The sequence below is a fragment of the Anomaloglossus baeobatrachus genome, chromosome 1, assembly GCF_048569485.1.
Source record: "Anomaloglossus baeobatrachus isolate aAnoBae1 chromosome 1, aAnoBae1.hap1, whole genome shotgun sequence".
Taxonomy (NCBI): Eukaryota; Metazoa; Chordata; class Amphibia; order Anura; family Aromobatidae; genus Anomaloglossus; species Anomaloglossus baeobatrachus.
The window spans coordinates 301024655-301041628 of NC_134353.1; the positions used below are offsets into that span (position 1 = coordinate 301024655).

The window sequence follows — 16974 nt, forward strand, 5'->3', positions numbered from 1 at the left end:
CTATTCTCAAGTTGTCTCCTAAACAGCTCAGAACTATGCCAACTCCTTACATCTTCATTGTTTGGGGGTGGATGGGATTCATCCTTGAGTGACAATTCTGGTCAGTGTCTCCATCCTGCAAATAAAAACTAACATTGAGTCAACACTGTTATCACAGTGCATTTGAATAAGCAGAAAACTCAGGAACATGAGTGCCATGATGAAGAGAATTGCTCTACAAACTGCCAATGCCTGGGGCTGTTGGATTATGATTATGCAAGAGTGATAAGAGATCTTCTGGAGCTGCTGTAACTGCCATATACACCGTGTGCAGAATTATTAGGTAAGCTGTATTTTAGAGGATTTATTTTATTATTGATCAACAACTATGTTCTCAATCATCCCAAAAGACTCATAAATATCAAAGCTTAATATTTTTGGAAGTTGGAGTGGGATTTTTTTTAATATTTGGCTATCTTAGGAGGATATCTATTTGTGCAGGTAACTGTTACTGAGCAGAATTATTAGGCAACTTTATAAAAAACAAATATATTCCCATCTCACTTCAGAAAATTTAGAAATAAACATTTCTGATATGCAAAAATAGTGACCAATATAGCCACCTTTCTTTATGATGACACTCAACAGCCTACCATCCATAGATTCTGTCAGTTGCTTGATCTTTTTACGATCAACATTGCATGAGGCAGGAACCACAGCCTCCCAGACACTGTTCCGAGAGGTGTACTTTTTCCCTCCCTGTACATGTTCCTCATCTTTCATTTTATTAGGGACCACAGGTTCTCTATGGGGTTCAGATCAGATGAACAAGGGGGCCATGTCAATATTTTTTCATCCTTTAGACCTTTACAGGCCAGCCACGCTGTGGAGTAGTTGGATGCATGTGGTGGAGCATTGTCCTGCATGAAAATCATGTTTTTCTTGAACAATACCGACTTTTTTCTGTACCACTGCTTGAAGAAGTTGTCTTCCAGAAACTGGCAGTAGGTCTGGGAGTTAAGCTTCACTCCATCCTCACCCCGAAAAAGTCCCACAGGTTCATCTTTGATGATACCAGCCCATACTAGTACCCCACTTTCACCTTGCTGACGTCTGAGTCGGAGTGGCGCTCTCTGCCCTTTACTGATCCAGCCTCTGGCCCATCTATCTGGCCCATCAAGAGTCACTCTCATTTCATCAGTCCAAAAAAACGTTCAAAAATCAGTCTTAAGATATTTCTTGGCCCAGTCTTGACATTTTATCTTAGGTTTCTTGTTCAAAGGTGTTCGTTTTTCAGTATTCCTTACCTTGGCCATGTCTCTAAGTATGGCACACCTTGTGCTTTTTGATACTCCAGTAACGTTGCAACTCTGAAATATGGTCAAACTGGTGGCAAATGGCATCTTGGCAGCTTCCCGCTTGATTTTCCTCATGGCCAGTTATTTTGCACCTTTTTTTGCCCAACCCGCTTCTTGCGACCCTGTTGGCTATTTGCCATGAAACGATAGATTGTACGGTGATCACGCTTCAAAGGTTTGTCAATTTCAAGACTGCTGCATCCCTCTGCAAGACAGCTCACAATTTTGGACTTTTCAGAGCCCGTCAAATCTCTCTTCTGACCCATTTTGCCAAAGGAAAGGAAGTTGCCTAATAATTAAGCACACCTTATATAGGGTGTTGATGTCCTTACAACACACCCCTCCTTATTACAGAGATGCACATCACCTGATTTACTTAACTGGTAGTTGGCTCTCAAGGCTATACAGCTTGGAGTAGGACATGTATAAAAATTATCATGTGATCAAAATACCCATTTGCCTAATAATTCTGCACACAGTGTAGTGGGTATGGAAAGTATTCAGACCCCTTTACATTTGTCACTCTTTGTTTCATTGCAGCCATTTGGTAAATTCAAAAAGTTCATTTTTTTTCTCATTAATGTACACTCTGCATGCCATCTTGACAGAAAAAAACAGAAATGTAGAAATTTTTGCAAATTTTTTTAAACAAGAAAAACTGAAATATCACATGATCATAAGTATTCAGACCCTTTGCTCAGACACTTATATTTAAGTCACATGCTGTCCATTTCCTTGTGATCCTCCTTGAGATGGTTATTTTCCTTCATTGGAGTCCAGCTGTGTTAATTAAACTGATAAGACTTGATTTGGAAAGGCACACACCTGTCTATATAAAGCCCCTTTCACACATAGCGATGCAGCAGCGATCACGACTGGCGACCTGACCTTATAAGGATCGCTGCTGCATTGTTACATGGTCGCTGGTGAGCTGTCAAACAGGCAGATCTCACCAGCGACCAGTGACCAGCCCCCAGCCAGCAGCGGCGCGTGGAAGTGTTGCTGCGCTTGGTAACTAAGGTAAATATCGGGTAACCATTACCCGATATTTACCTTGGTTGCCAGCGCACACCGCTTAGCGCTGGCTCCCTGCACTCCTAGCCAGAGTACACATTGGGTTAATAAGCAAACCTTTGCTTATTTATCCGATGTGTAGTCCGGCTACGTGTGCAGGGAGCAGGGAGCCGGCACTGACAGCGTGAGAGTGGCGGTGCTAGTAACTAATGTAAATATTGGGTAACCAAGAAAGGGCTTCCCTTGGTTACCCGATATTTACCTTAGTTACAGCTTACCGCAGGCTGCCAGAAGTCGGCTCCCTGCTCCCTGCTCGCTTCAGTTCGTCGCTCTCTCGCTGTCCCACACAGCAATCTGTGCTTCACAGTAGGAGAGCGACGAGCAAAAAATGAAGCAGGACACTCAGCAACGAGCGGCGACCTCACAGCAGGGGCCAGATCGTTGCTGGATGTCACACACAGCGACAGCGACGAGACGTCACTGCTACGTCACAGAAAATGGTGACTTAACAGCGCCGTCGTTGTCGCCGTCGCTGTGTGTGACACCACCTTAAGGCCTCACAGCTCACAGTGCATGTCAGAGCAAAGGAGAATCATGACGTCAAAGGAACTGCCCAAAGAGCTCAAAGACAGAATCGTGGCAAGGCACAGATCTGGCCAAAGTTACAAAAGAATTTCTGCAGTACTCAAGGTTCCTAAGAGCACAGTGGCCTTCATAATCCTTAAATGGAAGAAGTTTGGGACCATCAGAACTCTTCCTAGACCTGGCTGTCCAGCCAAACTGAGCAATTGTGGGAGAAGAGGCTTTCTGAAAAAGGTAAAGAAGAACCCCAAGATCACTGTGGCTGAGCTCCAGAGATGTAGTAGGGAGATGGGAGAAAGTTCCATAAAGTCAACTATCACTGCAGCCCTCCACCAGTCGGTCCTTTATGGCAGAGTGGCCCGAAGGGGGCCTCTCCTAAGTGCAAGACATATGAAAACCCGCATAGAGTTTGCAAACAAACACATGAAGCACTCCCAGACTATGAGAAAAGAGATTCTCTGGTCTGATGAGACGAAGATAGAACTTTTGGTGATAATTCTAAGTGACATGTGTGGAGAAAACCAGGCACTGCTTATCACCTGCCCAATACAATCCCAGCAGTGAAACATGGTGGTGGTAGCATCATGCTATGGGGGTGCTTTTCAGCTGCAGGGACAGGACGACTAGTTGCAATTGAAGGGAAGATGAAAGTGGCCAAGTACAGATATATCCTGGAAGAAAACCTTTTCCAGAGTGCTCTTGACCTCAAACTTGGTTGAAGATTCACCTTCCAACAACAGAATGACCATAAGCACACAACTAAAATAACAAATGAGTGGCTTCAGAACAATGTGACCATTCTTGACTGGCCCAGCCAGAGCCCTGACCTAAACCCAATTGAGCATCTCTGGAAAGACCTGAAAATGGCTATCCACCAATGTTCACCATCCAGCCTGATGGAATTGGAGAGGATCTGCAAGGAAGAATCACAGAGAATCCCCAAATCCAGGTGTGATAAAGTTGTTGCATCATTCCCAAGAAGACTCATTACTGTACTAACTCAAAAGTGTGCTTCTACACAATACTGAGCAAAGGCTCTGATTACTTATGACCATGTGATATTTCAGTTTTTCTTGTTTAAAACATTTGCAAAAATTTCTACATTTCTGTTTTTTCTGTCAAGGTGAAGTGCAGAGTGCACATTAATGAGAAAAAAAAGAACTTTTTTGAATTTACCAAATGGCTGCAAGGAAACAAAAAGTGAAAACTTTAAAGGGGTCTGAATACTTTCCATACCCACTGTATAGAAATGAATGAGCTGGAAAGAGCTGACTAGGATGTAAGGAGTTAACGCTTTCCTTGAATGTAACTACTGTGCCCTCTGGGCAAGGGTCTGGAGGCCCAGCTCTTTGGCAACCAGCAGTACACTAGGTAAGATAAAAGCTCTCATGGTAGGGGAATGAAAGTGGAAAGAAAAACCAAGTCAAGTCCAAACTTGCCTTTTTTCACACTGTCTTACCCAAGCTATTTACTAGCATGAGAATAACTCTTTAAATAATAACTGTTTCAAGAAAATTTAGAATTGGCAGTCATGTGGGTACGTAAGGAATAACACTATTTCTGGACTTTATATGACTTCTACTCTGCATTTGTCATCAGTTTTCTTCTCTGCAGACTTTAAACTTACAGCTGTCTCTGAGCTAGAGAGTAGAGGCTATCTGCTATGATGTCTGGCATACAGAGTGACAATTTAGCGAATAACTTAAATTGTCTAAATTATAAAATTTCTGGGATACATTACTGATATTCATGAAATATGACACTAGAGTTTTCTCTGCATTGTGCATGCAAAGCTTAAGGCCGCTTTTCACGCTATGACATTGCTAAAGCGATGTCGTTGGGGTCATGGAATTTGTGACGTACATCCGGTCGCGTTAGCGACGTTGTTGCATGTGACACCTATGAGCGATTTTGAATCGTTGCAAAAACATTAAAAATCGCTAATCGGTGACATGCCCCCCTATTCCCAATTATCGTTGCAGCTGTAGGTTCGATGTTGTTCGTCGTTCCTGCGGCAGCACACATCGCTATGTGTGACACCACAGGAACAAGGAACCTCACCTTACCTGTGGCCACCGGCAATGAGGAAGGAAGGAGGTGGGCGGGATGTTACGTTCCGCTCATCTCCGCCCTCCGCTTCTATTGAGCGGCCGCTTAGTGACGTCGCTGTGACGCCGAACAAACCGCCCCCTTAGAAAGTAGGCGGTTCGCCGGTCACAGCGACGTCGCTAGGCAGGTAAGTAGTGTTACGAGTCCGCGCGATTTTGAGCGCCACGGGCAGCGATTTGCCCATGACGCACACACAATGGGGGCGGTTACGCACGCTAGCGAGATCGCAGAGTGGAAAGTGGCCTTTAAACTGGCTAAATGATTTTTTTTAAGTATCTTTTGAAATTGTGCCAATCACCATGTATTTTATTTTACTAGGCTAGTACAATTGTAAGTACAAAAAAAAACATTTTAAGTTTTCTCACATATTTCGAGTTTACAGTTCTTACAAATATCTTTTCTTTTACACATCTTATTTATTATTTTAAATGTGATAATTAGAAAAGGTGCAGGAATCACATGATGTAGCAACTTTATGTGAGTCCAGAGTGAGCAAGTACCGACAGGAACAAGCACTCAGATTGAGAAGGGGCTGTCTGAGTAGGGGACAACCACTTAACTTTGTACATTCCCACTGAGAAGAAACAATTAGCAAACAATGAGTATTTGAAGCAGTTCAAACTATGCAGTGTCAGTGCGAATAATAAACGTAGGTCACCACTTTTAGTTATAAATGTGGAATCTACATTTGTAGGGTAATAATGTGAATGTAAGTAAATAATATTGTCACGCTCTCCGGGTCCCGACGTCGTTTCTCACTCACCGCTCCTGTCCCCGGGTCCCCTGCCTCCAGCCACACGTCCTCCTCGGCACCGCTCCCTGCTCTGGCCTCCGGCACCCGGGCGTCACGCATGTGCATTAGGGCGCGCGCGCGGTCACTGACTTCCTCTTAAAGGCCCTGCACTCCCTAACAGGATATTGCATCAGTCTAGGTCAGGTATATTAGGAGCTCCCTGCCTGGAGGGCGTCGCCTGTTCGTCAAGTTCTGCAGGCTAGGAGTCCAGGTCCCCATGTGCCTTGCCTGTGCTAACTCTGTCTCTTTCGTAGAGTCTGCTCTGCCTCCGTAACCGGCTCCTGAATCCGGGTTTGCCAAGAGGTCCTCCGGTGTCCGTCAGCGGGGAATCCCACCACCGTTACATCTGCCTGTGCCTGTCTGTGATCCCTGGCTTCACCCGGCTGCCTCCCCGTCACATCCAGCTAACCCGGATCCCGTCTGAGCTTCCTAACCAGCACCCGTACCGGACTCCCGTAATTGTCTCCAAGAACTCTGTGGCTCTAAAGACTCCGTTCTACCCGTTCCCTGAGGGACGCTATCCCGGTCCCGCTAGTACTCGGCTACCATGTACCTAGGCCCTCTGGTGGGGTGACCGGACAGTCCCTGTATAGGGGTTAGCTCCAGGTTGCCTCACTGGGGGAGTCTGGTGCACGGCCCAGAGGATCCACCATCACCCGGACCTAACAAATATATGAATAAAGTAGAACAAATGTGTGAAAACGAGAGAGGTAAGTTCTGGGAGAGTCTCTGGCAAGCTGTGGAGCACATATTTAAAGGAAAGGTAGAAAGAAAAGGACCTAATCTTTATTTGATGTGACAGTAGATGGCTGGAAGGTGGAAAATGTATGAATTATGGCTAATATAGGTTGTCTACTACTACCGATGATTATGGTTTAGATGTACTGTACTTACATCATGACAAAAATCTTATACAACCCCTGGCAAAAATTATGGAATCACCTGGCTCTGAGGATGTTCATTCAGTTGTTTACTTTTGTTTAAAAAAAGCAGATCACAGACAAGGGACAAAACTAAAGTGATTTCAAATGTCAACTTTCTGGCTTTAAGAAACACTTAAAAAAATCATGAAAACATAATGTGCTAGCCAGTAAACAGGAGAAAATTATGGAATCACTCAATTATGAGGACAAAACTATGTAATCATGAAAAACAAACAAAAGAACACTCCAATACATCACTAGTATTTTGTTGCACCACCTCTGGCTTTTCTAACAGCTTGTATTCTCTGAGGCAGAAATTTAATGAGTGAAAAGAAAAAGGTTTTGGTACCGTGTTAGCCAGTTGAAAAATGATTGATTGCTCTCAGTGTCCCGAAAGCTTGCTTTATAACATCATATTTTATTTTTATTTTAGTTAGCCATTAAAAGGTATCACAACTACAACATTTTAATTTTGTTTCTCTCACTGAGAGCGATCAATCATTCTTAATGAGTGACAAACAGTACTCTTCAGCAATCTGGCTCCAACTTTCTCGGATTGCTGTTGCCAGATCAGCTTTGCATTTTGGAGCCTTGTCATGAACCATTTTCTTCAACTTCCACCAAAGATTTTAAATTGGATTGAGATCCGGACTACGTGGACTACTCCGGACCATATGTGTCTTCTTTCAAGGAATGTTTTCGCAGTCTTTGCTCTATGGCAGGATGCATTATCATCTTGATAAATGATTTCATCATCCCCAAACATCCTTTCAATTGATGGGATAAGAAAAGTGTCCAAAATTTTAATGTAAACTTGGGCATTTATTGAAGATGTAATGACATCAATCTCCCCAGTGCCTTTACCTGACATGCAGCCCCATATCATCAATGACTGTGGAAATGTACATGTTCTCTTCAGGCAATCATCTTTTTATTGTTTAGCTTTTCTGTATGTAAATCCCATATCCTTTAGGTGGTTTCATAAAGTTCGGTCTCAGACTTTGACTCGAGTTTCCTCCTATTTGGTCCTCATTTGTTTTGTTGTGCATTTCCTGTTTTGGAGACATATTGCATTAAGTTTCCTGTCTTGATATTTTGATGTCTTCCTTGGTCTACCAGTATGTTTTCCTTTAACAACCTTCCCATGTTGTTTGTATTTGGTCCAGATTTTAGACACAGCTGACTGTGAACAACCAACATCCTTTTCAACATTGCGTGATGATTTACCCTCTTTTAACAGTTTGATAATCCTCTCCTTTGTTTTAATTGACATCTCTCTTGTTGGAGCCATGATTCATGTCAGTCCACTTGGTGCAACAGCTCTCCAAGGTGTGATCAATCCTTTTTAAATGCAGATTAACAAGCAGATGTTATTTGATGCAGGTGTTAGTTTTGGAAATGAAAATTTACAGGGTGATTCCATAATTTTTTCCTCATAATAGAGTGATTCCATAATTTTTGACAGGGGTTGTATATATTAAAGGACAGCTATTGGTCCCAGATTTTCTGATATTTATCATGATTAGGGATGAGCGAACCTAAACTGTAAATTTTGGTGTCCACATACTGAACACATACTTTTGACTGTACGTCCAGTTCCTGGTTGTGTTTGTCATCTAAATAAAGCTTGTTGAAAGGTTGCAGAACAACCAATCAACAGGCTTTTAGGCCATGGGCACTTCCAGAGCCATTGCAGCCATTCCAACCATTTTCATTGCTGTAATTGGCAAGTCAAATCACTGTAAAAAAAAAGGTTTTTATGTAGATTTGGTGCTGAAATTTATGCACCAAATTTCTGCACCAAATCTGCATCTTCTTTCAAAAAAATGCACAAAAACTGCTTTGACGCCATTTTGGTGCGATTTTCTGTCAGGAGATGCAAATTGGGTGCTGAAATGTCTGTATCAGATTTCTGCACCAAATTTGCATTTTCTGGCAGAAAAACCACATCAAAATGGTTTTAAAACTGTTTTTGTGTGTTGTTTTTGCCAAGAGATCTAGATTTGGCGCTGAAATTTATACACCAAATTCCTGCACCAAACTTGCATCTAAACACAATGCGGTTTTGAGGCGTTTTTTGCCAGGAGATGCAGACTTGGTGCAGGAATTTGGTGTATAAATTTCAGCATCAAATCTGCATCTATTGGCAAAAAAAATGTTTTTGACACCATTTTGTTGTGGTTTTCTGGCAGAAGGTGCAAATTTGGTGCTGAAATGTCTGCACCATATTCCAGCACCAAATCTATATCTCCTGTGACAAGATCCGTGGCGCCTACCATCCAGATAATAGCAGCACCACCTGTCTGCTTTACCGTGGCTGGATAAAAAAAATGGGGGACCTACATCTTTTTTAACCCTTTTTTTTATATTCAGCCCTGGTAAAGCTCCAAGGTGGGGGCTTCAGCCTGCAACTGTTATTTTACCCTTGCTGGCTATCAAAATATAGTGGGAGCCTATATAATTTGTGTATTATTATTTATTTATTTATTTACAGTACAGACCTAAAGTTTCGACACATCTTCTCATTCAAAGAGTTTTCTTTATTTTCAGGACTCTGAAAATTGTAGATTCACATTGAAGGCATCAAAACTATGAATTAAAACATGTGGAATGAAATACTTAAAAAAGTGTGAAACAACTGAAAATATGTCTTATATTCTGGGTTCTTCAAAGTAGCCACCTTTTGCTTTCATTACTACTTTGCACACTCTTGGCATTCTCTTGATGAGCTTCAAGAGGTAGTCACCAGAAATGGTTTTCCAACAGTCTTGAAGGAGTTCCCAGAGATGCTAAGCATTTGCTGGCCCTTTTGCCTTCACTCTGTGGTCCAGCTTACCCCAAACCATCTCGATTGGGGTCAGGTCTGGTGACTGTGGAGACCAGGTCATCTGGCGTAGCATCCCATCACTCTCCTTCTTAGTCAAATAGCCCTTACACAGCCTGGAGGTGTGTTTGGGGTCATTGTCCTGTTGAAAAATAAATTATGGTCCAACTAAATGCAAACCAGATAGAATAGCATGCCGCTGCAAGATGCTGTGGTAGGCATGCTGGTTCTGTATGCCTTCAATTTTGAATAAATCCCCAACAGTGTCTCCAGCAAAGCACCCCCACCCCATCACACTTCCTCCTCCATGCTTCACGGTGGGAACCAGCCATGTAGAGTCCATCCATTCACCTTTTCTACAAAGACACGGTGGTTGGATCCAAAGATCTCAAATTTGGACTCATTGGACCAAAGCACAGATTTCCACTGGTCTAATGTCCATTCCTTGTGTTCTTTAGCCCAAACAAGTCTCTTCTGCTTGTTGCCTGTCCTTAGCAGTGGTTTCCTAGCAGCTATTTTACCATGAAGGCCTGCTGCACAAAGTCTCCTCTTAACAGTTGTTCTAGAGATGAGAAGATATGTCCAAACTTTTGGTCTGTACTGAATTTCTTTATTTATTTTTACACTACTATAGAGCAAACTGCAATCAATAACAGACACAGTGGTGGTGGCTGTGTATAGCAGTATGCAACCAATTACAGACATTAGCACATAGGGTGGGCAGAGGAAGCAGTTAATATTCATGAACCTTAATTAGCGGGCCCATAGGAGAGTCTGACTGCAGTGTGATACTCTGGGAAACACGGTATGTATAACTATCCTGCTCTTACTCAGGTAGAGGGAGGAAGAAAAAGCAAAAGATTTATATTGTGAACATTGGAATGTGAAAAGGTATTACTGCAAAGAAAACATGAAAAATGTGAAAAACATTTTTTGGGAAAAAATGAGTTATTTTGCAAATAATAATGCACTATGTTCAGTTTGCACCAACTCAGACTATAAGATTAGAAAGAGCCGGCAATTCTTGTATTTTTTATTATGGAGTCATGTCCTTTGTCTGTGTACTCCTCCCAGTGACCTCAGGTGTTTTAATTTTTCTTTTGCAGGTTCTTCTCTAGCCCTTATAAAGAGGTCAGGAATGGCACCTAAAGAGGCAGGAATTTAGATTAGGACCCAGTTGAGAGTTATACCTTGGCGTGGTAACTGGGCTCAATTACATTTTATTTGCAAAACAACTCATTTTTTTCCCAAAAATGTTTTTTTCACATTTTTCATCTTTTCTTTACAGTAATACATTTTCACATTCCAATGTTCATAATATACATCTCTTTGATTTTTCTCCCTCCCTCTACTTGAGTGCAGCTGCTATTTTTTTATAATGTATGCTATGTTCAGTTTGCACCAGTTCAGACTATAAGATTAGGAAGTGTCGGCAATTCTTGTATCTTGCTCTGACTACCATTGAATTTCCACCACCGTTTCCTAGTGCTTACTACAGCCATTTTACAACCCCGAACTTCTCGTCCCCATTGACTTACATGGGATTTGTTGTTCGGGGTTAAGTTTGGCATCACGTTCACTTGCCGATCCCAAATTGTTTTTCCCGTTGTTGGTTGGGCGGACCCGAATATCCACGAGTTCACTTCTCACTAATTATGATGTCTCTGTGTCCAATGCAAAAAATGATCTAGTCTATATAATTGATTGACTTTTTTAATTCACTGTTGGATGTATGGAGTGTCTTTTGATTTCCAATAGAATCAAATTAAACAGTGTATAGCTTGATCAGCTTACTCACAATGTGTATTGGGATCATGGTGTGTAAATAATCATTGTATTGTTTATGTACAAATTCAATAAAAAAATGTATTTATAAAGTTATTTTTTTCCAAATATCACCTTAGCAAAATGTACACATGTTTTTTTGTGCGACTAGTTGTACTTTTGAATGACAATATCCTTTTTATCATTTAAGTGGAAAAAGGGAAAAAAATCCAAATGAAGTGAAATTGTGAAAAAAATGCAATTCCACAATTGTTTTTCGGGTTTTAGTTTCTTGTATTTCTTCTGCAGTTAAAATGATCTAGAAATATGAGTTTCCAGGTCAGTGCAACGATATAAAACCTTATTCAAAGGTGAACCCAACAGGTCCCCCATGTCCTCAAACCTACCAGTATTTGTATATTCATTTATAAATAGCCCACCAAACAAGATCTATATACTGGATGACACATTAACATGTCTGGAAGCAAAAAATGAACCTGACATCCAAAGAGCGGCTGAAGATCAAGCTTCTTATTAGTTTTCGGACATGGGCTTTGTGTCTCTGATGTTGGGAAGCGTACACCAAGCTTTATAGGTGCACTGATGTGTAGGAAAAACAGTTACACACATTCGCTATATTTACAGAGAGCTAGCAATGATGCCAACTCTTTCAAATCATGTTATTATGGTCACAGGGGTGTGATAACAAGCTGAGTGGGATATCTGGTATTGGGAAACAAATGTCCGAAATAATCAAAAGGTTATTTGCATATTTAAAATAGATTTGAAAAATATATATAATTTTTTACGCATCTGTTAATGTAATTTATAAAGTAACTAGCTGTACTACCCGTCTTCGCTCGGGTTAATAACTGTTGTTAACAAAATAGAATGTATTAACAAAAATGTATTCTGCACAAACCACAAAACAAATAGATAGAAATGTAATTATTAAAAGGCAAAAACTAAGCTAATAGAAGCATCTCACAACATATATTTCAACACCACAGATATTCCACACAGATTTAACTAAATTGGCCAAGTAATGTGCTCCGTCTGTCTCTTTCTAGGTCTGTCTCTTTCCAGGTCTGTCTCTTTCCCCATCTGTCTCTTTCCCCATCTGTCTCTTTCCCGTCTGTCTCTTTCCCCGTCTGTCTCTTTCCCCGTCTGTCTCTTTCCCTGTCTGCCTGTCTCTGTCTGTCTTTTGTCTGTCTCTAGCTCTCTGTTTCTTTCCCTATCTGTCTCTTTCTAGGTCTGTCTCTTTCCCGGGTCTGTCTCTTTCCCCATCTGTCTCCCCGTCTCTTTGTCTGTGTCTTTTCCTGTCTTTCTCTTTCCCTATCTGCCTGTCTCTGTCTGTCTCTTTCCTTGTCTGTCTCTATTTCTCTGTATCTTTCCCCGTCTGTCTCTATCAAGGTCTGTGTCTTTCCCCATGTATCTTTGTCTGTCTCTCTTGCTGTCTCCTCCTTCCCTGTCTACCTGTCTCTGCCCCTGTCTGTCTGTCTCTTTCCCCATCTGTCTCTTTCCAGGTCTGTCTCTTTCCAGGTCTGTGTCTGTCTGTCTCTATCCAGGTCTGTCTCTGTCTGTCTCTTTCCCCATCTGTCTCTGTCTGTCTCTTTCCCTGTCTGTCTCTATCTCTCTGTCTCTTACCCTGTCTGTCTCTCTGTCTGTCTCTGTCTGTCTCTCTCTATCCGTCTCCCTACCAACATCTTATTACCTCACATATAAGCTTCTTATACTATGAATGTCTTTTGTTCCTATAGCAACCAATCACAGCTCCTACTAATAACCTGTAGTTCCAGGCTCCATTTACTTTAATGGAGGCATGTTTTTTGGAGAGTAACTGTAGAGTGTGGGGTTACATTTTCCTGTCAAAACATAGTCTACGGTGTTCCCTGGGTCATATGAGGTGTCTGTGCAAAATTTCGTGATTGTAAATGCGACGGTGCGGATACACTTTTTGTTTCACTTTTTCCCCATTATGTAGATAGGGGCAAAATTGATTGGTACATTGGAACGCACGGGGTTAAAATTTTGCCTCACAACATAGCCTATGACGCTCTCGGGGTCCAGATGTGTGAGTGTGCAAGATTTTGTGGCTGTAGCTGCGACGGTGCAGATGCCAATCCCGGACATACACACATATACACACACACTCATACACACACACACACACACACACATTCAGCTTTATATATTAGATATACAGATGCTGGTAGTTTGGAGGACATGGAGGACCTGTTAAATTCCCATAAGTTGCCACTTGCAAAAACCATAACATTTTTATTTTTCTGTTGCTGAAGCTACAGGGAGGAAAAAAAGAATTTATTCAGCCACCAATTGTGCAAATTCTTCTACTTAAAAAGATGAGAGAGGCCTGTAATTGACATCATAGGTAGACCACAACTATTAGAGACAAAATGAAAAAAATCCAGAAAATCACCTTGTCTGATTTGGCAAGATTTTATTTGTAAATTATGGTGAAAATAAGTATTTAGTCACCTAAAAACATGCAAGATTTCTGGCTCTCAGAGACCTGTAACTTCTTCTTTAAGAGGCTCCACTGTCCTCCACTCATTACCTGTAGTAATGATACCTGTTTGAACTTGTTATCAGTATAAAAGACACCTGTCCACAATCTCAAACAGTCACACTCCAAACCCCACTATGGTGAAGACCAAAGAGCTGTCGAAGAACACAAGAAACCAAATTGTAGCCCTGCACCAAGCTGGGAAGACTGAATCTGCAATAGGCAAACAGCTTGGTGTGATGAAATCAACTGTGGGAGCAATAATAAGAAAATAGAAGACATACAAATTTCAAAGTGTTTGAATTTGCACATATTAGATCCTCCTCAAATCATTTTGCTCATCTCTGCTTCAATTGGAGTAAATCCTCCATAATTTTTGATGTATGCAATTCTTTTGTCTCTGAATGTACATATGAGTATTTCTAACAAATTTTGTGAAATTAAACACAAATGATCAAAAAAGTTAAGCCATATATTATTTTTCAATGTACAGTGATTAAACTGGACACATTTCTTAAATGGAAAATAATACATAAAACACAATATAGCAGTAGACCTGTGCAGAAAACAATGGCATATACTGTGTACGCTAATAGTTTCACATTAATATATTATGCCCTTGAATAGTGTGTTTTCATGGTTACATCTGCAGGTGAATACATTTTCATCAGATATTTAACATCGTAAAGATATATGCTTGTCTTAAATAGAGATGAGCAAACCTTTGGAGGTTCGCTGGCCGCAAAAGAACCAAACCTCCACTGGTCCGAACTTGGCCCAAGGAAGTTCGGAATCACTAATTGGCAGTTTGAGTATCTGCCCACATATAGCCACCCATAAGCAGATCATTTCCGAGGGAGAGTGGGTGAGGTTTTTCCATTTTTTGTGTTTGGTGCACACTACATCTGATTACGTTGTCCTTACTCAAAGTGTGCACTGTTCAAACATTACAAGCGGCTCGCACAGGGCTGAGCACCAAAATGTACTAAGCACAGCGCTGCTCGCGCAAGTTAAGTTTGCATGTAAAGCATCCAAACTTCGAACCCAAACCATGTTTTTTTAACTTGTAGTATAGTTCGAAAACCAAACTTCGGGTTCGCTCATCTCTAGTCTTAAAGATATTTTTTTTTACCTTTCCCTATCAAATATCTCTGTTCACAGAAATTCTTTAAGAACCTTGAAACACTTGTCAAATTCACCTCTTCTAATAGAATCGTTAGCAATTTAATTTTCTTCTAGTGATTTGCTAGGCTATTTGTGTGATTTTATGAAAATTGCTTATTAAGCATTGGAGTAATGTATAGAATTTTTAATACAAATATTTCAGATTCAGCATTCAGTATCAATTATGTAATTTTGCAATTCTTGGAAGCAAAGTAATTCTGATCATGCAGGGTATTTTTAACATCTGTGAGTAAAATTACTATTACATTAAATATCAAAGCTAGGAGCAACTTATTGTAAGTATTCATTTTGTTCACACCTGATTGATAAACTGTGACTAACAAGCAGAATGTACATAATGTTCTATTACCTATTCCATCAAGGATCCATTGTCTGTTGAAGCTGTTCATGAAACAGACCGGTGCTTGAGTAGCTGACATGAGCAAGTCACTTATTGCTAAATTCATTATGAAGTAGTTTGGTGCTGTTCTCAGTTTCCTATTACTGAAAATAGAACAAACTAGTTATTAATATGAGAGATAATACAAAAGAAATATTAATAATATAAGTCAATACTAAAAGCTAAAAATATATTAATAATGTTGCCTTAAAAAAATTCTTAAAGAGATTTTCAAACCAAAGACTTTCTGCAATCAACTAGATATGATTATAAAATGGACCCTTCATGATTTTCTATTAGGTGTTATGCATATGGCCACATGGAGGTTAAATACATTGTGGTTTTGTGGATCTATAGAGCATTATGGATTCCAGTGAGGACCTACTGTACCTGTGTATGACACAAATTTACCATACAGGGTTTAGTGTAGCATTATATCTTTGAGCTATTCTACTCTTTAGAGCCTCCGATAGAGTGTGATACAATTATACAATCTGTATTGTAATAAAATCATGTCATATATATTTCTAGAATACGTTTTATACCAAATAATATCAAATATTTTTTTTGTAGAATTAAGAATAATTATTTTAATACTGTACCAGTAAAATGCATAAAGAACTAGAAGATTTCCGATAACACCAACTAAACCAATAACAAGAATACAGCTTCCGATTGTGTATAGAACTTGGTCTGGAACATCTGGTAGTGACAAGCCTTTGTAAGATCCAAGCTCCACCGCCTGGGGACAAGAAATAGTGTTTGTTACATGACTTAAGAAGACATAAGTAAAGTTTTATAACGTGTTATTAGTTGTTAAGCCAGTGATATGCAACCGTTGTCAACCTACAGGTACAAAAGGCTAAAGACGTTAAAGCGCTCCTTGTCTTCCCAAAAGACTAAGGGGCACTTTGCACGCTGCGACATCACAGGCCGATGCTGCGATGCCGAGCACGATAGTGCCCGCCCCCGTCGCAACTGCGATATCCTTGTGAAAGCAGCCGTAGCGAACATTATCGCTACGGCAGCTTCACATGGACTCACCTGTCCTGCGACCATCGCTCTGGCTGGCGATCCGCCTCCTTATTAAGGGGGCGGGTCGTGCAGCGTCACTGCGACGTCACACAGCAGGCGGCCAATAGGAGCGGAGGGGCGGAGATGAGCGGGATGTAAACATCCCGCCCACCTCCTTCCTTCCGCATATCCTACGGAAGCCGCAGTGACGCCGGTAGGAGATGTTCCTCGCTCCTGCGGCTTCACACACAGCAATGTGTGCTGCCGCAGGGGCGAGGAACAACATCGGAGCATCGCGTAGGCGTAATCATGGATTACGCCGACGCTGCACCGATGATACGATTACGACGCTTTTGCGCTCGTTAATCATATCATCGAGCCTTTACATACTACGATGTCGCATGCAATGCCGGAAGTACGTCATTTTCAATTTGACCCCACCGACATCGCAGTGTGCAAAGCCCGCCTAACATCCATCTAATACACCAATGTGACTTGCCCCAAAAATGCAATGAAAATGTTT

At 41.1% G+C, this 16974-nt stretch overlaps 1 protein-coding gene across 1 annotated transcript in view; it reads right to left on the reverse strand.

Moving 5' to 3' along the window:
- Nucleotides 1-16974, reverse strand: part of LOC142312151 (melanopsin-B-like) — a 353734-nt gene that overhangs the window by 175065 nt on the left and 161695 nt on the right. Inside the window, exons 2-3 of the mRNA XM_075351056.1 lie at nt 16040-16179; nt 15408-15541 (exon numbers count right to left, since the gene is read on the reverse strand). Coding sequence (XP_075207171.1) covers nt 15408-15541; nt 16040-16179 — 274 coding nt within the window. The remainder of the gene's footprint in view (nt 1-15407; nt 15542-16039; nt 16180-16974) is intronic.